This window comes from Cricetulus griseus (genome assembly GCF_003668045.3).
Source record: "Cricetulus griseus strain 17A/GY chromosome 1 unlocalized genomic scaffold, alternate assembly CriGri-PICRH-1.0 chr1_0, whole genome shotgun sequence".
Taxonomy (NCBI): Eukaryota; Metazoa; Chordata; class Mammalia; order Rodentia; family Cricetidae; genus Cricetulus; species Cricetulus griseus.
This window is the reverse complement of record NW_023276806.1, coordinates 268,358,464-268,386,175: the sequence shown is the minus strand read 5'-3', so window position 1 is coordinate 268,386,175 and position 27,712 is coordinate 268,358,464. Positions and strand designations below refer to the sequence as shown.

General features: G+C 45.8%; 1 protein-coding gene across 3 annotated transcripts in view; it reads left to right on the top strand.

The window, feature by feature from the left end:
• The window catches only part of Rhobtb1 (Rho related BTB domain containing 1), a 71,011-nt gene that overhangs the window by 16,088 nt on the left and 27,211 nt on the right, over window positions 1-27,712 (top strand). For all 3 annotated transcript variants that reach the window (XM_027395067.2, XM_027395072.2, XM_027395068.2), the window contains 2 exons: window positions 10,273-10,474; window positions 11,049-11,152. In XM_027395067.2, the coding sequence (XP_027250868.1) occupies window positions 10,283-10,474; window positions 11,049-11,152 (296 nt within the window). In that variant the 5' untranslated portion in view covers window positions 10,273-10,282. The remainder of the gene's footprint in view (window positions 1-10,272; window positions 10,475-11,048; window positions 11,153-27,712) is intronic.

The window sequence follows — 27,712 nt, the reverse complement described above, 5'->3', positions numbered from 1 at the left end:
ACCACCATGTGGTTGCTGGGAATTGAACTCATGACCTCTAGAAGACAACCAGTGTTCTTTAACCTCTGAGTCATCTCTCCAGCCCTTTTTTTTTTTTTTTTTTTTTTTTTGGTTTTTTGAGACAGGGTTTCTCTGTGTAATTTTGGAGCCTATCCTGACACTCACTCTGTAGACCAGGCTGGCCTTGAACTCACCTGCCTCTGCCTCCCAAGTGCTCAGATTAAAGGCGTGTGCCACCAATGCCCGGTTGTCCTTCAGCTTCTAGCATATGACTACTCCTCACCCTTCTTTCTGGTACTGTTGTTGAAGCCAGATAATTGCTCTTTATGACATGGCTTCTATATCTGTTACAAGCCATTCTCTGTATCTCGTTGGTTTGTATTGCCTCTTCTTTCTCCTTTCTAGCCAGGTTCACAAGACTCACAGACTCACAAGAAGAGTTTGGAAACCCTTTGAATTGGGTTGCTAATGTCTGAAAGGAAATAAGACCTTCACTGTACCTTTCTATGTAAATATTACTAAGGTTTATAAGTTGGCAATAGGTGTTGAAGCACAATAATCACCCAGCTCTTTTATTGCTCCCAATCAAGTAAAGCCTTTAGTGCCTCTTGCCTGTATTTTTTGGTGCTCTTCCTTGTCCCTTGACTTCCCATTCGGTGGAGGAATCTGATCTTGATCTTCATGGTTCCCTGTAGCTCTGCTTCTTCTTTCAGATCGTTGGCTGCATTGGTCCAAGAGGGTGGAGGGAGCAGAAGTGGGCAGCAGGATTCAGACAGCTGTGGGTATGATGGAGACAGACCTCCAGTAGACAGACTTCGGTGAATCAGCTCAACTTTATTCCAGAGTTTGCATTAAGTGGCACAGTCCTATCCTAAGGCTCCTAGCACGAGTTTTAATTATCATCTGTGCAGTAGGGGAGCCTTCTAGCAGGAATCTGTGCCAGGGGTCAAGCTAAAGATAAGTCAGGCATCTGGCTTGGAGACTGCTTTCAGATAAGGTCAGTCCTCCCTGGGCCCAGGGACAGTCTCCAGATAAGGGCAGGTAGAGAGCAGAAGTTTCTCTGGGGAGGGAGGGAATCTCCACACCCTGGAACTTTTGGAAAAATCTATCAGGCCATGATAGACTGCAAGCTCTGACTAGCGAGCAAGGCCTTCCAACAGTTCCCAGGGTAATGGATGCCCTTCTCGCTAGGGGCCAGCAGTGGGTGTGAGGCCACCTGTCAAGTGCTGCTCTCATGATGCACCACCATAGATGTCCTTTAAAGTGTTCCTCTCCCCCACCACAGTCTTGGCCACTTGCTACTCTCAAGGCCATCGGACTTAACAATCAGTCAGCAGAGGCAGCTGCGTGTGAGGTGCAAGGGCTCCTAGGGAGAGATGGGAGATTGAACTTCTGTGCCCGACTCAACATTTACTGAAAGGTGCATATGGGCAAGGTACTGGGAAAATTTAAGGAGTAAAGGAAAGAAAAAAAAAATCTTCTGACATCAAAGATGTGTAATCTAGAGCGGGAAGTATGGCTCAGTTAGTAGAGAGCTCACACAATGCGCATAAAGCCCTGGGTTCAATCCCCAGCACTATATAAATCTGGCACTGAGGAGGTAGAGGCAGGCTATTCAGAAGTTCAAGTTCATCCTTGGCTACATAGCAAGGTGGAAGCCAGCGTGGGCTACATGAGAACCTATCTCAAAATAATAAGAAGAAATGTATACTCCTGGTGGGGAATAGGCACAATATATAGAAATATAATGATCTGTCTCACAAATTGGGACATGATAAACACCCCAGAAGGCAGTATACAAGAAAAGAGCTTTTAATTGCTCATCTTCCAAAATGCAATGGGGCCTACTATCTACTTGACTACCTCTGTGGATCCCACAGAGAGGCAATCCTTTCTCTCATGGTTGCTGCCCTTTCTTTTCTCTGTTCTTGTGGCAGCCTTATGATTCTGGTGGCACCCTTTGAAAGCCCATCAGAACCTGCTGCTCTTCTATGGAAACAGCATCTGCTTCTCACAGCATTTGGAGTAACTCCAAAGTGCAAACTGTAACTCCAAACTCTTAGGAGCTGTGGAGGCTTGACCCATGCCTACCCATCCTACCCATCACCACACTGTCATCTGGTTCTGTCTACAGAGAGCTCCTGACATCTCTGCCTTGTGCCTGGGGGACATCTCAACTCCAGACAGGGAGAAAATGGAGCCTCTCTGGTCTGTGGACCTAAACTCAAGAGTCTGTCTCTCATGTAGCCTTTCACAATCTTGAAGGGACTCGGCACATCTGTAGGCTTTTTACTCTGAAGTCCAGGAGAGCAAGCCTTACCCTTGACCCAGTCACTCCTATATAGCCACAGGCATGCATACATTTCTGTAGTTGGTCTTCCTATGGCCCCGAAGGAGAAAACAGTTTCAGTCAGTGGGTGAGGATGAAGCCTTGCTGTAAGGAGAGCCATCCAAGGGAGTGTTATGTGGCCTACTTGTAGGAGAAAGTAGACCATCGTGTCTAGAATGGAGTACACAGTTTAGTTGGGGTGGTTAGATCTAGTCTGGAGTTTCATGTTTGGCAGGTGGGGCAGGGTCTCCCTGTACAGCCTAGAGTGGTTCTCAAAGCTGAGATCCTCCTGCCTCAGTTTCTCAAGTGGTAGAATTTACAAGTGTACACTACCAAGTCTAGCATCTTTATATATCTTTTAAGTTTTTTTATTCATTTTTATTATTTTTTATTTAGTGTGTGTGTGTGTGTGTGTGTGTGTGAGAGAGAGAGAGAGAGAGAGAGAGAGAGAGAGAGAGAGAGAGACTTACACATGTATATGCCATGGCTCAAGTGTGAAAGTCTGTGGACAGTTTTTGAGAATCTGTTCTCTCCTCCCACCATATATGTCCCAGGAATTGGGCTCAGGTCATGAGGCTTGGTAGCCAGGCCCCTTTACCCAGTGAGCCATCTCTCAGGCCCCATTTTTTAAATGCTTTTTGTTTTTTTCTTCAGTGAAGATGACTTAAATGTAGCTGAGGCAGAAGAGAAAGTTGATGTCCATTGCTGACTCAAAACTCACTGACCTCGAGTTTTGAAAAAACAGAAAACATGGCCTTGTTGTTATCACAGGTCTCAAGGAAGGCCCACAAGTGGATGGATTTAAAAGCACCACTTCCAAAAGACAGCCCTGAGTTTCCTGGCACCCCAGGGGCCTCTATACAGCATCCTGTTATTTAAGTTTCTCATCAAAACGCTTTATCAAACTTAAAACATTGTGGATGGGCATGACAGTTCTGCTGACTTTGATAACTTTTCCCCTATAGATCCAGTCTGAGCAGCCTTGACTGGAAGGTCTGGCCTGGCCCTGACTGCCCCTTCCACAACCCTGAATGCAATTCTCCTCTGCAGAGAAGATGTTTATCTCATATATAAATCAGCCCTTGCCTGCCCAGATCGGCAACTAAGAGTGTAGCCTGACACCCTCTGCAGGAATGGAAACTGGGCTGTCTTTATTCCCTATTATGCAATTTCTGCCAATGTTTCCTCAGGATGGACTCCTCAAAATACCGGAATCTTTGTTATGCCAGTAGTTTTGCTGATCACTAACCTCAACAACGTCTTATGTTATGGATTATCGGTTTCTTGTAGGAATTGTGGAAGCTCCCTGTGCATGGAGTGGAGAGTAGGGGACTTCAACTTCTGCTCTTAAGCCAGCTGCTCCCAGGGCCTTGATCAGAATAACAAATTCAAGAGAGACAGAGGAAGCGATGGAGGGAGAGAAGGCACACCCCAACAGTAGTTGCTCCAACTTAATTAAGGAACCCACGGTGAAATGTCTTTGACATAAGATAGCTCTGCCCACACTCACTAAGATCTGAGTTTTTTAACGAGTGAGGAGTCTTCTGGCCTCGTCTGAACACACTATGTGACCAGACACTGAGGTGTACCCGTTGGGAGCAAACCGGCCCATCCTGGGTTTCCCCTCAATATGGAATTATGGGGCGTAGACTCTACAGTCATGTAGCCACACTTTGTTGGGAACCTGTTCCCATTAAGGAGGGACAAGACACCACAGAAACCATCATTTCAAGAGCTGAGGGGTGAGCATGGTACTGCCACAGGAAGAGGAATGACTTGAAGAAGCTGAGGTCATATTCCAACATGGTTGTTGTTTTGCCCATGATTGACAGGGAGAGAGAGAGAGAGAGAGAGAGAGAGAGAGAGAGAGAGAGAGAGAGAGAGTCAAAGAGGGGAACTTTGGACCCAACGGCACAGTTAGGCATGGCTCATGGAAGAGGTATAGCACATTAACACACAGCTGAACTCTAGAGATATGTAATGTTTCTGGGTAAATGAGATAGGCATTTGGGAGGTATCAACTTGACCAAAAATAAAACTCAGACATTTCTGCTCCAAGCATCTGTCAGCCAAGGAATGGAGCTGTGTAGAAGAAGGGTAGCTGGGAAATCATCTAGAGGTAACAGTATTTGAAAGCAGTTTTAAGGAATAAATGGAATTTTCCAGATAAGTAAGAAGTGGGGGAAGACCTGCAAAGGTGCCTACTAAGGTCCCAAACAGCACTTAGAATTCAAGGAAGCCACAGGGAGGGAGGCTAGAGCATGCTACTGCGGCCGGGACAAATTACCGAACACTAAGTGACATGAAACAGCACGCATTTGCTAGCTCTCCACCCTGGAGACGAAAGGTCTTTCAGCTTAAAGCGCTGGCAGGCTTTGTTCCTTCTGAAGAGAATGGCTCCTTCCTTACCCTTTCTCCTTTCCAGAACTCACCTGCATCCCTGGCTCTCTGGCCTGTTTTCTTCCTCTTCAAAGCCAGCAGAAAAGCATCTTCATCATTCTCTCCAGCTTGCTTCTTCCGAATTTAAAACACGCTCAAGAGTACATTGGGTCCAAAGAGCTAGCCACTTTATTTCCTTCTGTGGCTCTAAGCGTCCCAGGCCGTGGAACTAGGTCCATTCAGAGGGACTAAGAAATGGATTTCGGGTGCTGTTACTCTGCATATGATAAGTGCCATGCAGGAGGCAAAGGATTGGGGGGTGGGGCAGCACAAAAAAAAAAGTTACCATGACCCACCAACACTCTGTGGGAAAAAAATCCAGCATCCAAGAAAGGCTGTGTGCCTTTTTTTTGTGTGTCAACCTGACCGGATCTAGAACCACCCTCTGGGCATGGCTGTGCATAGATTAGGCTGATGTCAAAAGAAGGCAGTGCTGCTCTGGGCCAGAGTCTCAAATGGGAAGGAGAAAGTGAGCTAAGGACCATCATTCCTTTCTCTCTGTCTCCTTCTTGACTGCTGATGTCACACATCCAGCTGCCTCCAGCGCCTGCCACCACAACTTCCCTGCCATGACTGATTGTCCCCTCACACTATGCTTCAGAGTAAACCCTCTCCTTCTCTAGGGGCTATTGTTGGGTGTTCTGTCATAGTTCTAGAGATGACAGGTCACTGCTGCCACATAGCAAGCCACTCCCAAAGCTTGCCGTCTTTCCAACAATAAGATGCTTTCCCTGCTGGCCTCACCTAGCTGGTTCATAAAAAACTACTTCCAGCCAGAGGGTCAGTGAAGCTGGAAGACCTGCCTAACCTTGGGAACAGTCACCAAGGACTGTTTTTGATGGTTCTTGGGCTCTGTTCAGCTGGGCCAGCAGCCTTAACTGGTATCCTCAGGGCAGTGTCCCAGGAGCATGACTGTGAGACTGCAGGACCCTGGAGCCTGAACTCACATAACAGGAAGGCTAACCAGAGTTCAAGAGGAAGGGAAACGGATTGTCCCTGATGCTGGAGGCTGCTGTACTGTCTCACTTCGTGAGGTGTTGGCATTAAAGATTGCATAGAGTGTTGCAATCTGACATTTGAGATTAGAGAGGGAAGGTGTTCCTGGTGACAGCAATACCCAAAACTCAGCCAGAGGGGTGAGGGGTTTAAGTATGATAAGTGCCCATAGATACCAGAGAGGAAGCTACAAGGCTGGGGCATAGAATGCCTAGCCCTGTGGCTACAGAGCAGAGATGGTGGCAAATGTAGAGCAATGGCCTGTGGGGCAGATCCTAACAGTAACGGCAGAGAAGCCTGGGATGACCACACCAAGGACATGGTTCTGGAGACCATGAGGACCATGGTAGGTCCATCTCATGAGCAACGGACACTCAGCGCCCAGAGGCACTTCCTCTAGTTCTTCATCCCCCAGCTGCCAAAGCTGCCTGCTTACATGCCAGTTGTAAAACCCTGAAGTCACCACTTCTGACATCCAGACAGGGTGAGTAGATGCTTCAAGGTCTATTTTAACCCTTAGCTTCCGAGTCCCCCAAGTCTGTTCAAGTAGGAAATGCAGTGACAAGTTAGTTTACAGCTCCCACTTCTGACTTCCTTGCCTTCTAGGATATTTATCTAAAGGCAAAAGAGTGTTCCCACAGATGAGCAGGATTTATGACGGTGAAATGTACTAACCCTGTTCAACTGCTATAGCATTGGTCACCCCTGCTGTAAGTAAATAAAAATGAGAAAGCTGACGATGCTCAAGCCAGATGGTTCTAAGAACTCACTTAGCCATGGGCCTGTAGATGTGAATTAAAGTGAAGCCTGTTCCTTGTGGAGAGGGATGGAATTGCGTGTTCGTGCAACCGCTTCCAGGGCTGAGTGTTTGCTTGTTTGTGTGTGACGCCATGTGTGAGCACTGATTTGGCCTCTCTGGCTGTAGCTTTGGATTCTTGCAATACTTTTCGGGTTGCTGTATACACAGGAAAAGAGATGTTTATGCTGGATGAAATATTGAGGGGGTGAGGGAGTACTCCACCTCCACAGTCGGGTTCCCTGTGAGCCATGATTCCCACGCAGCCAATTACTGTCCCTCATCTACGATCTTCTGTTCGCGTTAGTCAGTATGCTCTGATCCTAAGTAGATTGCTGGGATTAGAACCCCCGTGGGTGTTATTTTCCCCTTTCACACCCAGTTGTTGTTTTTCTTTAGAATCTGTCATAAATATGTCCTAAAAAATGAGGACAATTTTTGCAGTTAGAGCCTATCTTAGTTAGGGTTTCTATTGCTGTGAAGAGACACCATGACCGCAGCAACTCTCACAAAAGAAAGCATTTTATTGGGTCTTGGCTTACAGTTTCAGAGGTTTAGTCTATTCTCATCATGGCAGGAACCATGGTGGCATGCAGGCAGACATGGTGCTGGAGAGGTGGCTGAGAGTTCTACATCTTGATCCACAGGCAGTAGAAGGTGTCTGTCACACTAGGCCTAGCTTATATGAGACCTCAAAGCCCATATCTCAGTGTCACACTTCCTTCAACAAGGCCACAGCTACTCTAATGCGGCCACACCTCCCAACAGTGCTACTCTCCGAGGGCCAAGCATTTACATACAAGTGTCTATAGGAGCCATTTCTATCCAAACCACTGCAGAGCCTACGTATGAAACATGAAGGGTTTCTGACCACCTCAAAGGTGTATATCAAAGCAACATGGTTATTTATTTCACCAGGGTATTAATGATACACATGACTTGGGAGCTCCTCTTCAGAATCTGCTGTCAGAGCTAGTTCGCTGATGGACAAAAAAAAAAAAAAAAAAAAAATTCTGTATTTTTAATTTCTTATCTTCCTTGTCCCTAAAATTCAAGCATTCTTCCAAACTGTCTGTCCTTCAAAAACAATCACATCCCCCAGCAAACACTGAGATTGTCCTACTGCTTGGAATATTCAAGGCAATGTACCTCAGTCTCAAAGTCGTGGGGCCCCAAATGAAGCCAGTTCAGTGGCTCGCTCCCACCCTCTTGGCAACATCACCAGGATGTTGTCAAGTATGAGCTATGCTTTCGGTTCCTTTTGGATTCATTGGGTCAGGTCAGCGATTCCTCGGGTTGTGCTGATTTTCTTCAGTCTCGGGTGAGTTCTCCTTGAGTTAGACTTTATAAAATCTGTCCTTTGGGGAGATCTCTGTCTGTGTTAACTTTGTGAATTTACCTGATACTGGCTTCCTGCCTCACTCTGTTGTGATGTCCTCTGACTACATCCAGAACTTCAACATCAGTCTGCTCAACTCTCTCGCTGACTGTAGGAGGTGGATTTTGCAGTGATTCCCTCTAAGCAGATGAAAATAATAAGGCCCAGGAAGTAAACCCCACCCGGTGTCAGGGGACAGAAAAGAGCTACTTGGATTCAAACTCACTCCATCTGAGGCCCCTAGGTTGACCCGCACCACTTTGAGAATTAGGTCATAAAATTCTCTTCAATTTATTCTTCTCTCATATATTATATCCTGACTGCAGTTTTCTCTCCCTTCTCTCCTCCTAGAACTCTGCAACACCCCCCCACCCTCCCCTCTCCTCCAGATCCACTCCTCCTTTGTTTCCCTTCAGAAAACAGCAGGCCTCCCAGGGATGTCAACCAAAGATTGCATAACAAGGCAAAAACCCTCCTATGAGGCAACCCACTAGGAAGAAAAGGTCCCTCAAGCAGGCAAAAGAATCAGAGACAACCCCTGCTCCCACTGTTAGGAGTCCCACAAGAAGACCAAGCTATACAACCATAACATATATGTAGAGGACCTAAATTAGACCCATACAGGCTCATCAGTTCAGTCTCTGGGATCACACAATCCTTGATCATTTGTCTATCCTAGCCATTGGGTACATTTAGCAATGTTATCTCTAGACATAGGTGATATTCTCTAGGGGGAGTATTAAAAAAATCATCCATCCAATGCCAAATTCATGCTTCTAGTGCATTGTTGTCTGGTACTCAAGGAAATAAAAATACCATAGAATGATAAGACAGAATGCTAAAGAGATCAATTGAGGAGCCACCACATCTGGCTGATCACCAGGGTTAAATGTTTGTTTTCGTGCTCAAATGTTTTTTTCAAAAAAGAGGCTATTTTCAGCCTCTTCGTGCTATACAAACCACAGGTCAAATCCTAACCAAACCACACACCTGCCCCTCAAATCCTTCCTGCCCAGCCTCAGGTTTCACAACCGCCTGTGACAATGCCTTCCTCACTGGGGATAACAAACAGCGCTTCTGAACTACTTCACCTTCAGGCCAGGCCTGACTGTGAGAAGGCAGTCTCTAACTTGGACTAACTCTCCACCTCTGTCTTTATCATCCATAGGATGACTTTTCCTCAAGTCAGTTGAGTTCAGCTCTCCTGGGCACCAGTTAGATATAAGACTCTTTTCTCTGAACATTCATAAGATCACTGCCAACTCTCAAAATGACCATGCGACCAATTTGCTCAGGTTAGACCTTCTCAAGGGGCCGGTTATGACTCACCAACCACCTGACAGCGTCCTGCAGGCTGCCGGCAGTAAGGCAACTGCTTTCTGTTGTGTGGAGGCCCTCACTCCAAAAAGCATGGCTGTAACAGCAGATTCTCTTCCTCTTTCTCTTGAGGACCTGCTCTTTTGGTTTGTTCAAGTGTTTTGTTTCATTGAGACATGATATTGATACATAGCTCAGGCAAGCCTGGAGCTTACACTCCTCCTGCCTTAGCCTGACAAAAGCCAGTATTGGGAGTGTGAGCCACCACCATACTGGGTCTGTAATCATCTTTTAACCTCCCTGGTACTTAAGGGAGGTTTTTTGCATGCTTTGCCTTCCTGGTAGTGTCTGCTTCTACCCTATGTTCCAGATTCCATGATGAAAACACTGGTGGGCTCTCTTGAGAATACTTTGTCATGTCAGTCCGGTCACTATAAATAATAAATAAATGGATATGAGTTAACTTCATTAGCATGTCATAATTCAACCCGGAGTTTCCTGTTCACTCATGTCAAGCAGTTTTTTCAGCCTATGCTTTGGCTCTCATCTAGGCCACCTTAGCCATTATGAACTTACATGTGACATCTCAATGCCAGATATGGCATAGTTTAAAGAATGTGTCGGGGTGAATGATAGTATTTCTTGGGCAGCCAAGGGCCAAGTGTCAAAGCTCAACCCTATAGGTGACCAGGTTCACTAGCTGGTCAGCATGTGTGTCGGGGGAAGCTATGACTGTGTGCCAGCAGTGCCTGGATGGGTCTGCAGTAGGCAGGTTATGTTTAGAGAGAACCAAGGAGAAAATAACACGTTCACCGGAATAAACTGTTCAGGGTCAAAATAACAGTGTGGTGTTTTTGTTCTAGTGTGAGATATAAAAAGAAAGCTTGAGTTTCACTTCCAAACTCCTTGCCTGTGCTCAGGCACCTCCAAGGACATGGCCGAACAAAGGCAAACTGTTGTGAGTTGCTGTGGAAAAGCCCTGGCCTCTCTAATGTGGCATCCACCATCTTCTTACAGGGCTTCATAAATGGACACGGACATGGACTACGAAAGACCCAACGTTGAAACCATCAAGTGCGTGGTTGTGGGAGACAATGCCGTGGGGAAGACTCGCCTGATCTGTGCCCGGGCATGCAACACCACACTGACCCAGTACCAGCTGCTGGCCACCCACGTGCCCACTGTGTGGGCCATTGACCAGTACCGTGTCTGCCAGGAGGTAAGGCACATAGGTTTATCCTCAACTACACAGCCAGCTGCAGGCCAGCCTGAACTCCTTGAGTCCCTGCCTTAAGAAGAAACAGAAATCTAATAGTAATTTGCCTGGCACAGTGGTCCAGGCCTCTAATCCCACTGTTCAAGAAGCTAAGGCGGATAGATGGAGAAATTCAAGGCTACCTTGGGCTAGAGGAAGAAAAAGAAAAAAAAAGAAGGAAGGAAACTTTAATGCTTAGGCTACCACTTCTATTTGCTGTTTACTAGGCTGATTTGCACATGTAAAACAGAAGTGACCTGTTGGGTACCAGAAAACAAAAAACAAGCAAAGTACAAACTTGAGGGTGTGGCTATGGTACACCAAAGGAAGTCTGAGTCATGTGATGGAAAGCTGAATTAGGAGTTGTCTTGTGTCCCACTAGGTGGTGGAAGGGCCTGAGGAATGCCACCGAGGAACACTTGAGCATATCACCCCCCCACCCCTCTCCTCACCCGCCCCTCCACTCACACCCCCACCCTACCCCATCACACCCCCTCCCTTCCATGCCCCTCTCTCACCTCTTTTCTGCCCCTTACAGGTCCTGGAACGGTCCAGGGATGTCGTCGATGAAGTGAGCATTTCTCTCAGGCTTTGGGACACTTTCGGAGATCACCACAAAGACAGGCGTTTCGCCTACGGCAGGTAAAACAGCCCAGGGAATGTGTGGTTGCACCCCGTTTTCCTATCCCCATCCACAGCTGGTTAGGAAAGCTCCCACAGGCAGACCACCCTTGAAGTATGCTAGTCTCCCGGCCATGCCTAGGGAAGGAATTAGAAAGACAGTATTGTTTGCTGGTATGGAGGATAACCAAGTCGTCCTCGCCTCTCCGAAAGTCTGGTTTTGAAACTCCCAGCTGGCCAAGCTGGGCAATTTGCGACACAAGTATCCATCTGGCCCTCTGGTTCGTAGTTGCTTCACCTTCTGCCTTCGCCCACCGTGCTGGCTTCCTTTTAGAAGGTGTTACCTGGAAAGCGTTTCCTACTTCAGTTTAAAGGTCACTCGTAACAGAAAGAAAAGTATCTGCGAAGCCCTTCTCAGGGCGTGATTTCCAAAATGAACGGAAGCATCCGTGTCTAGGTTTTCATTCAAAGAGAAAGCGAAAAGGAGAAACCCGGTAACGGGAAGACAAATCCGGAAGGGCATTTACATGGGGAGGAACAAAGTCAAAGGTCACTCCGGTGTCCAGCACTGTATTCTTGTCACCATTACTCTGTAAGGTCTCTCTGAGAACCTGTCACAGCTATCTGGACCCCCGGAGTGAGGGATGCCTATTCCTCCTCAGTGACAAATTGGACTGTGTCATTTTAAGACAGCCTGGAGTAGCATGGTTTAGCTGTCCTTCCCTAACGTCCAATACCGTGTGACCTCAGGGGGCCAGATGACATCCTCCCTCCTCGGGATAAACATTCTGAAAGATTCCCCATTCTCCAGCCCCGGAAGCTCTCTTAACAAGCCACACGCATGAGCGTGCACATCACTTTTCCCCTGGTGGCACAAGACAGGTCAGTTGTGTTTGGAACGTGTCATGTAGCCATCCTTCTTTTCATTTCTAATCAGACCAGCAAACAGCAGCGACGATCTAAAGATTCTTTGCGGTTTTTTTTTTTAATCTCCTTTCTAAATTACATTGTATTAATTCAATTTTGTTGTGCATGTGCACAGAGCAGGGCAGATTGTGGAGATCAGAGGATAGTTTGCTAGCCTTGGTTATCTCTTCCCACTATGTAGGTCAAAGGCATTGAACACCAGTCATGGGACTTGGCAGCAAGTGCCTTTATCAACTGAGCCATCTTGCCCCTGGGTCGTTTCTTTCTTGAGACAGAGTTGAACTCTAGAGCCCATGTTGGCCTTGAATGCTTCATCCCCCTGCCTCAGCATCCTGAGTATTGATTGGGATTACAGGCCTGCTAACTTTAGAGGTGTGTCTAAAATAATGAGCAAACTGCTGGAAGCGTTTGCCTTGCTCCTGGGAAGTTCACATAATTGTGGGGAGGGGCGGGGGAATCTGCAATTTAGACCAGTTTGTTCAAGGAGACTCTAAAAGAAGGGTGTGGAAGCAAACATAACTTTTCAGTTAGTTTGTTCTTTGACAATATCTGTACATATAAAGCATTCTGAGTATTCTCAACCCCACAGGCTCTCTCATCGTTCTCCCGTTCCTGCCAACTTCCCTCCTTTTAATTCTCTTTCCCAGATTCATTCTTATTTGTTTTGTGAGCCTCTGAGTTTATCCAGGGCTATTTATCTATGTTACCATGAGTCAGCACCCCCAGCACCCTCCCACACTCTAGCATAGGCCCAGAACCTATGTACTTGTGCCTGCACATGCATGTGGGGAGGTTTGGGAGTTGGTTCTCTTCTTACACCATGTGAGTGCCGGGGATTGAACGCAGGTCATATGGCTTAGAGGCAAGAAGAGCTTTTGCTGGCTGAACCATCATCTCCCTAGCCCAGCCCTCTATTACATTCTCTCTGCTCCCTCTTCCTAAATGATCCATAGACCTTTGAGCGAGCGAGCAGATAGTATAAATGACTTGTTTGGGGTTGCACAGTCACAGCACTTTCTCTCAGCACTTCAAGCAGCCTAGCATCTCTGCAATCCCTATCACAAGCTGTGATTTCAATGTCCTGTCCGCAACAGAACTTTTCAGATCAGAAGCTGGCAAGGTAGACTCCTTTCCTTGACTCTCCTGGGGGTTTTGATGTTGTTGATTGGGTTTGGTTTGGTTTGGTTTGGGTTTGGGGTTTTGTTTTGTTTTGTTTTCTGTATGTTTGTCTCATTTTGTTTTGTTTTCCCAGCTTTTTTATTATTATTATTTCTATCATCTGGAGTTTTTGTTGTGGGTTTTTGTCTTTCTGGGTTTTTGTTTTTTTTTTGTTTTGTTTTGTTTTTTTTTTTTTTTTTTTTTTTTTTGGTTGGGGGGTGTTTGTTTGTTTGACCGCACATTGTTCTACACATTAAAACAAATAAATAATAAACCTGCTTGCATTTACCAAGCACTCAGGTTTACAGCTGTGACTTTAAAGATGCATCCATTAGAATGAAATCTCTGAGAAAAGGAAAGACAGATGCAACTGGTGTGAAGGCCTCCTGAGAAAGGGCCTTGCAAGGAGAGGCACAGGATGCCCTCACTGAGGTATTCCGGGTAGACTAGCCGGCTGCTTCAGCAGCACTGTGTTCTGTTGCCACCGGAAGCATTTGTGTGTGAGGCACACAGTGTGATGTGGACCACTTCGCAGAAGCGGCACAGTCTTGATGGGAGCTCTTTTGCTCCCGTGAGACTTAAAAGCCCCATGACCTCACAAAGCGTACAGTAGGCCTTGTCCTGCCCCATGACTGTGCTAGATTCCCTTGTCCCCCCACTCCCAACAAAGCAAGCCGCTCTTTCTTTCCTGGGACTCCATAGGCTCAGAGTTCATTGTTCTGTGCCCTTGCCCTAAGGTTCTGTCACCCATGCCCTGTTCCCACTGACAGGGAAACAGCAAGTGCTCCTCCAGACAGCACGCTGGCTTCAAGGCCTCGGTTCCTGTGAGGAGGCTTCCTACTGCCTGTCTGTTCTTACTTGTCCTTTCCCATGCCCACGGCCTCCAGGTCTGCTGCCCCAGACCCCACCCAGGAGAGACTAGAACCTAGAACTACCCCATCTCAGCCACCATCATCATTCTGGAAATGCTGAATATGTGATACTGTAATTAATCTAGCGCCCAGAAATCTATACTTTTTTTGGGAAATTTGGTAGCAGTAGGAGTTCCTTTGGTAGCAGTAGAGAGCTTCAGCCACCTCTTTTCATTGCTATGAGAAAGTCATTTAACTTCATAACAATTTCCCTCCAGTTTTAGATCATTTTGTGGAGGGGAAAAAAGCATAATTGCACTTTCAGCTAATCACTTTGGTGTGGAAAACCTGTTTTAGGGGTGTTTGTGTGTGTGTGTGTGTGTGTGTGTGTGTGTGTGTGTGTGTGTGTGTGTGTGTGTGTTCTTGCACACATGCTGAAGGTGTGTAGGTGCACCACATGTGTGTAGAAGCACTCAGCGGTCAGAAGAGGGTACCAGATCCCCTGGAACTGAAGTTGCAGACTGTCATGAGCCAAGAACAAAACCCAGGTCCTCTGAAAGAACAAGAAGTCTTCCTGAGCATTGACTCACAGCCCAGTCCCCAAACCTGGTTTTCCTGTTTTGTTTTGTTTTTACTTACATTTTTACAGTACTTGGTGGGAGCCACTCAATGCGACAAGCAATGGGCACAAACTTTGAGGCACTCAGGATACATTCCAAGGCATTTGGAACCTTGTTAAAATAATTAATTGGATTCCTGGTGTGACAGTGAAAGAAACCAGACTCATGTCAAGATGCCTTGGACTTCAATGCTGGCTTTCTCTGCTTCTCAGCGCAAAGGAATTTCACATGATATCCAGTATTCCGTGCACGGAAGGGTTTGTTTTCTAGAGCATTCCAGCAGGTCCAGTAGGATTCAGTGGCAGGCAGTTGGCCAACTTGGATCTGAAAACCTTCTAACATGGTTTTAAACTGTACACAGAAAGCCATTGCTCTCTTTGCGGCATACTGGCAACTTTTTAACCCTACACCCACCCCCACACTTTGCCTAGAAGAAAAATAGCTCCCGAGTATCAAAGGTCTTCCTAGATCTCAGCCAACATTACAGGAGCTCTGCCAACATGGTGTTGCTCATCCCCTGGGAACCCTAGGAGGCAGATTGTCCCTATGCTACAGGTGAGGACTCCCTCACCTGTTTCCCAGTCCTGAGTCTCAAGGGGAAGTCTCGCCTGCAGCTCTCCAGGATTTGGGACTCCCTCTGCTTCCCCTATATCAAGGCACCTCCAACCAGATAGGATGCAGCCAAAAATGACCCCCACATTGGAGAGCACAGGTTTCCATTTGTTCTTCCGTAGTTGTACAAAGGCTTAAGACTAGAATCACTGTCCTCAGTTTCCTTCTGGATCCTTTGCCCTTTGGAAGAAGGCAAGTTACCCATCCCAGAACAACAGCTGAAGAGGTCTTAACAACCGCCCATGCACCATCCACTTTTGGATGAACTTTTAAAGCTCTTCTCTGGTTCTTTTCAAATGTCAAGAGCAAAACCATACACAGTAACCATGATTGTCATAGCTCTTTTTATTTATTTTTTTAAGAGCCTCTTAAAGGAACATCACTCATCTCTGAGAATGACAGGTCACATTTTGATACTGGACACCCTAAAATTGTTGGCAAATGGGATGGGCTGTGACTTTAAGAGGACACATAGAACATTCAATCCCTCTCCTCTGAGCCAAGCTCATATCCATAATTTGATGTTACTGTTTCCTTGGCTGGTCTTCCGCCGGGGTCAGACACCCAAAAAAAAAAAATAATAATAAAATAAAAAAATAAAATAAAAAAATAAAAAATAATCTGGTGGGTGCAAAAGGTGCCAGCAACAACTACAACCTGAGCTAAGCAGTCCTGGAGCCAGGTCTGAGCTCCCACCCCGCACCCTCCATATCCTATCCCACCTTGTTGTTGTCTTGGTGACCCCAATGAAGTTAAGCTCATTTCACAGTTGAGGAAGCGGCTACAGGAAGGGCCAAGGTCAGGCAGCTGAGAGAGCTGAACTGAGCTTTCCTTCCCGGTCTGGTGAACAGCAAAGCCCACATCCTGCCACACCGCCTCCCTCCCTCATGGCTAGCTGTGTTGCTAGGTGGCAGACTCACTTGACACTTCCTCCCGGACTCATCCATTCCCACAGTGTCTGTGTGGAGAGCGAAAAACCAGCAGCTTTCCCCATCTCCTCCAGCTGTAGTGTTCCAGGGCTTTTGGTAATTTCCTAAACCCCCAGCAAATAATTCAGTTCTTGATACGCATCCTTAAGCAGCCAAGCAGGAAGCTTTTCACTGTGAGTAGAGATGATACACCCAAAGCTTTTAATTACATGCGTACATGTAATTAATTACATGCCTACATGTATGTGCACACGTATATGTAGACGCATGTGCCCGTGTGTGTGTACATACACGTAGAGGCCCGAGGGTGGTGTTGGGAATGTCCCGCAATCATGTTCATCTTATTCTTTTAGGCAGGGTCTCTCAGTCAAATCCAGAGCTCACCAGCACAGCTCATCCAGCTAGCCAGCTTACACTAGGGATCCCAGGTCTCTGCTTTCTAAATACTGGGATTGCAGTCAAAGCCAGCACACCTATGTGGCCCATACATGAGTCCTTTGCTTTTTGTGGCAAGCACTTTAACCACTGAGCCATCTTCCCAGCCCCTCAAGGAAGCATCTTGAGAACGAATGGGAATTCTGGGTAATTGGGGAGGGGAGGACATTTTCCTCCAAAACAGTAAGCTGAGCAATTTAGAACCGGCATAATTGCCCTCATTGCCAGCAGTTCTGTGCATATTTACAGTCTAATTGGACTCATTTAAGGCATGCTATATTCTTATAAAGATTTCTCTCAGGTACTGTTTGCCCCTACGAGGAGTACAGTGTGTGTTTTAAATGATAACATTAATCAGAGCTGTGGTTTCTGTGTGTCTGTTTAGATAAGATGGTTTGGGTTTCGTGTTAAAAGTCCATGAAATCAGATATGGCATGGATACACTTAGTTTCCAGTGCTTCACGGAGGCCCTTTAAAATATTCAAGACTCTGGTCACTTGGTGTTTGTGTCTTTTGCCTGAGCTTATGGCCAATAACAAGAGAAATGTAAGAAGCAATGAGTGCATCTGTTAAAGTCTTTTAAGTTTGCCTGGCCCATCTGGGAACATTCTGGATGATTTCAGGGTGGCAAGCAGCCTGTTGTACCACAGATATGCCAGGAGAAGGTTGGCTGAGGTCAAGACAAGATAAAAATGAATGAATACCTTGGGCTGCAAATGTAAATAATTTTAAAGACAGAGTCATTATTGGCTTGCTTTTTTTCTCTCTCCTGCCTCAAGCTCACTGTGGTCCTGTTACTGGTCTTGTTTAGAATAGTGATGCCTTGTTCTGCATGGATTTATTTTCAATTTGTTAAAAAGTATTATTCATCTGGGTTATTGAACATTTTGGTCCTTCCCCGCTATTTGTACCCAATGCAGGTGACCTGCACTCTTCTCCAGCCCCCAGCCCTGGCAGAAGGTTTTACAAATGGACACAGGAATGCTACCCAAAACATAGTCTTCATGTGTTAGTACCAAAGGGTATAGGAAAGTCATTACAGCTTATGAAGACACCAGATCTTACAGCTTCTATAACACAAAAGAACTGAATGTTGCTGTGGCCTTAGACTAAGTCCTCAATTCTGTGAACTGAGATACAGTTACTCCCTAGGAAGCAATATAAGGGTGTTAGCACTCACGCTTAGGTGCACCTCAGTGTGGTACTTGCTCTAGAGTTAGAGTTCTGGAGTAAGGTAAACCAGCCAGTGCTGGCCAGTCCTGGGATGGTCACGAATCAACTGGCCCTCAGTCACACCTAGGTAACCACTCCTTAGGAACTGTAGTGTTTTTCTTTACCAAACCTCAAAAGAAGGGAAAATGAGAGAGAGAAAACATCTGATGAATGAATGGGCACTGGATAGAAAAGTGTACATCCTGTGTGACTTTGTTTGGATAAAATTCTAGAAAATACAAGCCGGCTGCCTAGAGACCATGCATGGGTCAGTCCTATCTTCCATCACTGAGACAAACAAGCTGACAAAAGTGACATCAAGGAAGGAAGAGTTAAGTTTATCTGGGCTTGCAGTTTAAGAAGGGATGCAGCACACTGCCGTGGAGACTCATGGGACACACAGGAGCATCAAGTGGCTGCTCACATTGTGTCTGGAGTCAGGAAGCAGAGAGCTAACAGAGGTCCCGGCTATAGAACTTGAAACCCCCAGTGACCCACTTCCTCCACTGAGGCTCCATCTCCTTTCAAAACTGCATCACCCAAACACAAGAGCCTATGAGACACATTTTACGCTCAAACCACAGAAGGAAGGGCGGACTAGCAAACTATGCGAGGGAGCTCAGGAGTGACGGGAATATGACCTTTAATTGTGATCATGGTTTTAGGGGAACTGAGATGTCAGAACTGACCACATTAAATATACAAGTGATAAACATTGCAAGATTAACATATTTCCATTTTATCTCCATAAGGTTTAAGAGGGGGGAAATATAAAATTGGAGCCTCGGGAACTGATATAGAAAAATGGAATTTACCGTCTCTCAAAGCTAATGATAGAACGCCATACTCCCGCCACACAAAGCCATGCTGGTTCTCTTGTCCCAGAGTGAGAGCCCCGCAGCCCAGTGGTTTGCTGCCCGATCACAGGGACCATGTTCAGTCTGTGTTTGTTGTTCATCTCGTCTCGAAGGTTCATTTCTCTAAATACCACGTGACAGTGAGATAGAAAACACTCGGTTCCATGAGAGGTTCCTTCTCTATTTCTGCCACCCACAGCTGTCTGCCCAGGTTGTAGAGTATGTAGCAGAAACCTCTGGATTATGTGAGTGGCCTGAGTGGTCTACCTAGCTGCCTTGTCTGAGAACTGGGGTACAGAGCTGAGGAATTGGGGAGCACCATTGTCTGCCTTTCTGTCTTGGGCCTCATCCTCTCTTTCCATCTTGCTCTAGACAAACAAACCATGTCAAACAGAACTTGCCCTTCCTCACTGTCTTCATCAATGCTCTTAACTAGAGGATTTGTGTAGATATGGATGATTTTTCCAATTCAAAGGTCACTTCTTCTCCGGGTATCACTTGCCTGAATTTTGTTAGAATAATTTTTATAACAGTCTCTCTCTCTCTTTTCAATTATGTATCTCTCTCTCTCTCTCTCTCTCTCTCTCTCTCTCTCTCTCTCTCTCTCTATCTCTGTCTCTGTCTGTGTGTGTGCACGTGTGCACATACGCGCTTGCACTAATAGTAAGAGTATTAAGCAAAACAATTGAAAGTGGATCATTACCGAAATGCACGTACCCAAAGTAATAAAACACACTAGACTAAATACTTACAGGCAATTTCAAAAATTACATGTATGGCCATGTTTACTTTCAGAGTGTGAGCACACAGCTGTGAGGTTGCTGTGGAGCCTGGCTGTCTCAGTCTTCCCGCCCTGTCCTCTGGACCTCCCTCAGCTGCTGTTCCAGGCAAACCTTCCTGCCCTGAAATAGAGCAGCTTGTGCTATCAACAGAAGAATGTGGCATCAGCAGAGCAGGGATCCCTATGCCTGGCCAAGCCATGTCCCCACACAAATCAGGAGCCCGCAGTGAGATAGAGAAAATGCTTCCTAAGCCGCTGGGGCTCACATAGCCAAGGTGCTGGTCATGTGGTCAGAGAAGCTGCCCCTGGTAGCTTGGCCAGGGAAGCATAGCTAGACCCAAGAGAGCCCCCAAGAGTGTCACAGTGAGGCTGCTGACATGGGTGAAGGGAACAATGACTGCCTTCTTCAGACTTTTTTTTCCCCCTTTACTAACTGTAAGCTTTACAAATTGGGTCAAATTTGAAACACTGAGTTTTCAATATAGAGTAAGCGGCACTAAAAAACACGAGTTTGTGTTTTTTCTGTATTGCGTTGTTTCTGTATTTTGGTGAGGAAATAGATTCCAGACCACAGTGCTTTCCTTTCAGATTAGGTGGGTCAGAGGCAGGAGACTGTTGAGTAACTCTGTGGTTAGTCATTCTAGAACCTTCTCTCAGAAACTCCAGATCATAAGGCATAGCTGTGAGCCAAAAGGAAACTCCATCTCACTCTTACTGATTGTAGCCTACAAGGTCTTTTCCTGGGTGAATTCTGAGTTTCCATATTTGTTCAGTTGGTCCTGTCTGCTATAGAGAGTGTGTTCTCAGATATTCTTCTCTGGAAGTTTAATAACCCTGCCTGCAACTCTTAATACCAGTCACCCATGACAAACATTTCTAAAGTAAGTCCACAACTGCACTCTTCTTCTCAGACTTCTGCCCCAGCCCAGGAAGCTGCACAAAGGACAAAGGGCACATCTCCAGGCTGCAGAAAGATGAATTTAAAAAAAGAGAGAGAGAGAAAATAGTGAATTGTCTCTCAAGTCTATCCCACTGGCTTCAGAGACTCATTAAGTTGGTGTGTGTGTGTGTGTGTGTGTGTGTGTGTGTGTGTGTGTGTGTGTGTGTTGTGTATCTGTCTGGCTGTCAGTCTATCTTTCTGACTGTCTATCTGTCTGGGTCTGTGTGTGTGTCTATATATGTGCGGTTTTGGGTGTCCATGTTTATGTGTACGTCTCTGTATCTCTGTGTGTGTGTCCTCATGTGTGTGTCTGTGTGTGTGTGTGTGTGTGTGTGTGTGTGTGTGTGTGTGTGTGTGTTTAAAAGAAAGATGGTCTTTGTAATTGAGGGCATCCCTGAGCCTTAATCTAGCTGTAATCTCCTAGAATTAATCCAAAAAGCACCCTGCTCCCTTTCTTTACATTTCTTTGGCTGCAGGAGATAATCTCATTCCTGGAAGAAAACATTGTTCCTCTGCAGTTAGGAAAATGGCCAATGGATTTTTAAAACAAATTCAAATAATTTTTAAAGAAAGCATATTAACTGGTTAACCTCTGCTCATGTCCCCAAGACATCACAGGGCAGCCTTCCAGGAACAATAGTCTGAAGAATTGGAATGGCCCACATTCTGTTTTCATTCCTTACTTAAACTCCAGCTGATCCCTCTGCCCGACTTCATGTAGCCTAGTTTCATTCCTTTCAGATTCAAAGTCTGCAGACATCTGTGTACCCTTAGCCTTGTACGCTTGGATACCTTACAGGCCTTGTAATGGGATAAAAGCAATTGAGGGAACATGGGAAAGGAAAAAAAATCCTGAGAGTGAGCTAACTCCTGGTTCTGCGGGCAGTTAGCTGCATCCATTATAGCAATTCCTTGGTGACCATGCCGAGTAAAAGTGTGACATCTTAGATACTTCTTGCACCACTTGGTCCCATCCCAGCTCTGGTCATTCAAGCCCTGTTAGCACTACCTTCTGTAACCACTTGCTGCCTGCACCGTCTCTCCCCTCAAGGTCAAGCAAGAGTACCACCACCCATCTTGGGTACTGCCTCTGCTCTGGTCCCTGGTTGTGCCAGCTTTTCCCCCTCCCGGACCCCTGACCCTTGGCCACTCTGTCACCAATTTAATCAGATGGTGTCATGACAGTAACATCAGCTTATTGAACTAGAAATTCTATCGTGTCATCCCACTCAGGAACCTACCAGCTCACAAAAGCCAAAGACACATACCCCCGAGAGTTCTCCCACCTCAGCCTCTCTGTGGCTCTGCTTCTCCTGTCTTTCTCCTCACCACTGTGCTCCAGCAATGAGCCTCTTCCCTCAGGGAAGCATCCTAGGCATGCCTGCCTTGGGGCCTTACCTTTGCACTAGCTGTGGCTTTGAACTCTCTTCCCACAGCTGTCATGTCTGTTCCCTCTCTTCCTTCAGTTATTCACTGAAATGTCAGCTTCAGAGAGGAGGCCTGCCCCAGAGGTCTCCTTTTTTTTCACCCTCAGCTCTATCCCCCGATATTGCTGTCCCCTTTCTCGGATCCACGTCCTAGTTGGCTCTTTGCGGTAGCATACTACCAATTCTGTGTGTTTCTCCTATCTGTTGTCTCTATCCTCCCCTGTGCAGCCACGGAAAAGGATAGACAAGGCGAGGACAGTTAGCCCTAGTGTCTCCAACACAACCTGGTATGCAGTGGGCTGTAACTATCATGTATGGAAGGAATGGCTAGATGACTGTATACTGAGACAGGCTGAAGGACAAAGCAAACCCTGGTACCTTCAGACTCAAGAGGATTGCTGAGAAGTATGGGAGAAAAAAAAAATCCCTCTTTCCCGTCAATCTCAGGGAAGGTGGCTGGTTGACAGTTTGGCCTCAAAGGAGTTCTGGGCATTAATTCCAGAGACTTCCCACTGCAAGAGCGGAATTTCCTGGATCTGCAGCTGGCCTCGCCGCTCGGCACGGAGAGCATGTTTCTCTGGCATTTAGCTTTGAGAAAAACCAAAGAGGACCGAAGCGCCAAGTTCGGGAGTTTTTATTTTTTTATTTTTTTTCTCTGAGCGTTTTTATTATGTCTGTCAGCCAAGCACTAAATGAGGCTTTTGAAGCCATTTACTTTAATAAGTTGATGGGACTTCACTCAGTTTCACTCTTGTCATGCTTCCCCTGGCAATGGCTGCACGAAATGGAAGACCACACGGCATGTAGTGTGAAACAAATAGCGTGGGACCGCTAGATGACAGCTGTGTTAGTTGCTTTCCTGCTGCTGCCACAGAATACCTGATAGGAGCAACTTAACAGAGGGAGGGTCTACTCGGGCTCACAGTCTGGAAGCCCAGTCTGCCATGGCTGCAAGAAGCAGCTCTGTGGCTCAAACTGCAGTAACAAGCATGTCCACAGACAGGAAGCAGAGAGAAAACGGTGCTCAGCTCCATCTCTCAGGTTCATTCAGTTTGAGGCCCCAGCCATCATCCATATTCAGGGCAGGTCGCCCCCTCCTCAGATAAACTTCTCAGAAACCTGCCCTCACAGATGCATGCAAAGGTGTGTGTCCTACGAGATTCTAAATCCTCATTAGTGACCAAGGTTGGTTGGTAGGGCTACTAACTGCCGTGGCATTTGTCCTAGGGTGGAGGAACCAGCCATATTTAATACTCTACTGTTGTCTGCAGTTTTGGGTGACACCGGTGGACTGTGACTGCCGCTTGGCCACTCTGAAGAGTGTGGCTTGCTTTGGCCAGATTTCTGTTGGGTGGAGGGAGCCGGGTCTAACATGTCACTTCCTGGTGAAACTGCATTTACAATCCTGGAAGACTTAGCCACGCATGCTAATCACTCCCAAATCTGGATATATTTCAGGATGTTTTGACAGTTTCCCCCACATACATCTGTACTTAAAGAAGCCTCACTCACTGCTCTTGGTAAAGTATTGGCTTGATTTCTCCGCTCACATCCGGGGGCCCTGCATGGTTCCGCCCTGCTCTCCCCAGAACACCCAACCAGGCGGGCCCCCTAATCCCTATCCCCCAACAGGCCTGTCCATCCTCCATGAGTCCAAGCTTCCCCAGTCATCCATCTCTGGTCCAGTCGTGTGCACCATCTCTGACAACTCGCTCTCCATCTCATACACCCAGGCTGCTCCCCCTACTAAAACTCGGAGTCACATGTTTGCTCCAACCCTCTGCCATGCTCCCAGCTGTCCTGTGCTGTCTCAATGTATCTGTTTGCATAACACTGTCAGAGTACAATGCATGAGAGGTGTGTGGTCGATGTGAATGGTTTTGAAACATTTGTTTTTTGTTTTGTTTTGTTTTTCTGGAAAGAACCCATGTCAGTTATCAGCAGGGAACAGGATCTGGAAGGCCCACGGGTGGAGGTCAGGGATGCCTTTCTTGAACCTTGGCAAGAGGTGGATGCCTGCACACTGGCAAAGGAAGCCTGTTCTGACGTGACTATGACCCCTACCTGTATAAAGACCATCTCCGCGTCGTCCCCCCCCCCGCCTGCTAGAAAAGTTAAAGTAGGTGTAGACAATGGTGGTTTTTGAAGTGGTAGGGTCCACACACAGAATGGAAGTCTTCAGAGAACAAATGGGTAATTAAAAGAAGGCAGTCCCACAGAGAACTTGAGAAACTATCACGTGGGCTTCGTCTAAGCTCCAAACGTTAGTCTTGCCCGAGATCCCCCCTGAGCTGAGCACCCTGGAGAAGGATATGCCACCCACCCTGTTCCCTGCGTCCTGGAAGGCAGGTAGCCTATGCTTTCCTTTGCATTGCCTGTCAAAGTGGCCTGATAAAAGATGATTTCAGTGTTTCTTCTTCACTTCAACAGACAGGGTAAAGAAACCTAGGCCCACAGGCCCTTCTGCATGATACCCGTGGCAATGCTGATAGGCCCAGCAGAGATGGGGAGCCCTCTGTGCTAAGAAAGAGTGTAGAAACCATATTCCTAGCAATCAGTGCCTTTAAGCTTCTGGTAGCCTCTCCAGGCTCTTCCCACCAATGGCCTGGACTTGTCAAAGCAGCCTGTGAGACCCCTGCTATTCATGGTTGAGTCTGGCTGGCTACAGACAGGGTAGGTGGGAAAGGATGGCCTTTCTCAGATTTCTTTACTGGGCCAACAAAGATTAGCCCTGGCCTGGCATGAACATTTCTCATTACCCAAACATCTCTAACAATCCTTCACATGCTATCTTTGGCCAGTGTTTCCCCCAAAAGATAACCGGAAAAGTATGCCTCTGGAGTTTATTTAATACACACAGAAAGACAGACACATCGAAGTTTGACCTCGGGCCCTACAGTCTTGGGTGACTTGGCCTCTCTCCCACCCTGCCTCTTATCTGATGCTGGACGTGCCCAATTGCTCTACCGTTGATTTCAGACCAATTTGCTGTTAACCAATCAAAATATATTACTCTGTGGACATTATTTGATATGATGGCACCCAATTGAAATGTACCGCTACTCCTCCCTTAGGAACAAGAAATCATTTTTCCCTTTCAAAATAAATAAATAAATAAATAAATAATGTATTCAAAGATTCAATGTGCTAATGAACAAACGGATGCATTCTTAGCCCCTGTATGCTTCTGGCTTTGTCTAGTAAGCAAGCCTATTTATCCCAGTCATAATTTTTTTTTTAAATAATCAATACTATAGCCATTTCAAATCTCCTCCTGAACCCCTCTCTCCATTCAAATTCTGGGGTTTGAAGTCCAATCCACCCAGGGTTCAGTCTCTGAATTCTCAGGTTTTCTACCCCAGGTAGCCATAGAATTCCATTTAAATCCTATCACTCTTTTTATACCTGAAATAGAGCCTGAGGTGACTGTTAGACATCACTTACTGCCAAGTCTATGGAAACATCCTTCTCACCCTGCCCACGATTATTTTTAAATCCACTCTACAAAACGAAACAAAACAAAACAAAACAGTAACAGAGCCATGGAGACAGAACTTCTAGAAGCTGCTCTCTCCCTTTTATCTTCCCTGGGAGCGGCATTTTTAAACACGGGTTTCTGTCAGACATTAAACAGTCCGCACACAAGAATGCATGTCTCTAAACACCTTGGAATCCTGCCCCAAACTGGAGATATTCTTAGCTGCGACTCTCCTGCCTTCTTGAACTAGGTAGAAAGACAGGCTGGAGTCTAGAAGGAATAATTAGAATTCTCTAAATGGTTACTTGATATTTTTTCTAAATGTTCAAATATTTATATGATTTATACGCCATTTATTTTCTAGTTTGCTTTTTTCCCCCCTACAATTCAGTGAGGTAGTTACTATTATTTGTGTTTTTATTTTTTATTATTAATTAAATTCATTCATTTATTTTACATCCTAACCACAGTTACCCCTCCCTCCTCTCCTCTCACCCCGCCCCCCAATCCACTCCTCCTCTGTTTCTATTCTAGTTACTAGATTTTAACGGGTGTTTACACTCCAGAGGATACTGGCATATTGCCAGTTAGGAAAAGGTATGTGGAAGGAGGAATCATAGACACTCATCTACAGCCCCATCTCTTTGACCATTGACTCTCAGCCTTTGTTGGAATTTGTCCATCGGATGGCAGGACCTGAGGATAAAATTCTGCTCATTGCACACACCAGGATCCTCCTCACCCCCACCCACGTTCCTATCTAGATCAGCTCAAACAAAAACAAGTTAACAGTTAATATATAATCGTTCTTCTAACTGATTTCAGTCTGAAGTAATGGGGATAGTGTTCTAGCAGCTGGGTAAGAAAACAAAAGAAAAAACATGAGTCTAAGATACACATAAAATTCTGATTCGGTGGGTTATCTTAACATCCGTAACAGTGTTGTTCTCGATTCAACTCACTGTTAAATTTTGTGCCAACGTATTTGCAGAATGCTGTATCTTTTCCCAGTTCCCCGCAGATTTCAAGCATTTAGATCCCGAAGCGGCATGGTAGGGCCCTACTCTGGACCTGCCTTGTGTCATGGCACCCTGCTGCTATCAGAAGATCCCATTTGTCCACTGCCATCACCCCCTTCCAGGTCCTGTCTGGAGAGTAACGCCCATGTGGTCCAAGTCTTGAGAGGTATCATGGTTACCTTGGCAACCAAGACATCTTGATTTCAAAACCTCACTCTGCTACATCATAAAATTAGTGGCAGAATTGACATTTAGTTACATGTCTGTCATAGAAATGAAGTAGTTAAAATGATTCTCCTTAGCATGGAAACTGAAGGCACTAATTAGAACAAATAAATGATACATATTACACACACACACACACACACACACACACACACAAACATACACACTCAAAGCAGTCCTTGACTTGGACAGTGGATGTATTTGCTTAATTCCTTGTCTGAGATGCTGAACCACACATATTATTCTATGTCAAAATTCTGTGGTGGTTTTATCTTATGATCAGAACAAAGCTTATAGTAATACTTCATTAGATACCCAATATAAACAGGGTGATGAATAATAGAAAACTAAGCCTGTAAAACAAAAAACAAAAGTAACATTCAAAGCATTCTTGGCTTTACTGGATACTGTTCTTTATGCTGATTGGAAGTAAGATCGAGTACAGAACATTCTGGTAACTAAATCAGAATTTTAAAGACAAGATATGCCTCCCTTTTTACTCTTATATTTATGTATATTTTATACATTTACATGTTATGCCAGCACCCAGGAAGCATTGGTAACATCTTTACAGAACAGCACAGTCATCTGCTTTGAGTCCTGGGTTTTCTTTTGTAATGTGAGAACATCTTTTCTTTTGTTTGTTTATTTGTTTTTTGTTTTTTGTTTTTCGAGACAGGGTTTCTCTGTGGCTTTGGAGGCTGTCCTGGAACTAGCTCTTGTAGACCAGGCTGGTCTCGAACTCACAGAGATCCACCTGCCTCTGCCTCCCGAGTGCTGGGATTAAAGGTGTGCGCCACCACCGCCCGGCTAATGTGAGAACATCTTAAACTCAGAACTTTCACCTCTGTTTGCTGTGGTCTGGTGCAATTTTTTTTTTCCCCCTGAAAATACATAGAAAGACTCTACTTGAGAATTACATTTAATGCAAGCACCCTGCCACACTCTGCATCAGAGATGACTATTTTTAGAAATTGCGTGGCTGCCTGCATGTATTTTTTTTCTTCATTGATATGTAGGAAGAAAAGCTCATTAATGATTTAAGAAGAAAAGAGGTTTTTTTTTTTTTGATTCATAGACTTGATTCTTCCTATTACATAAACAATAGAG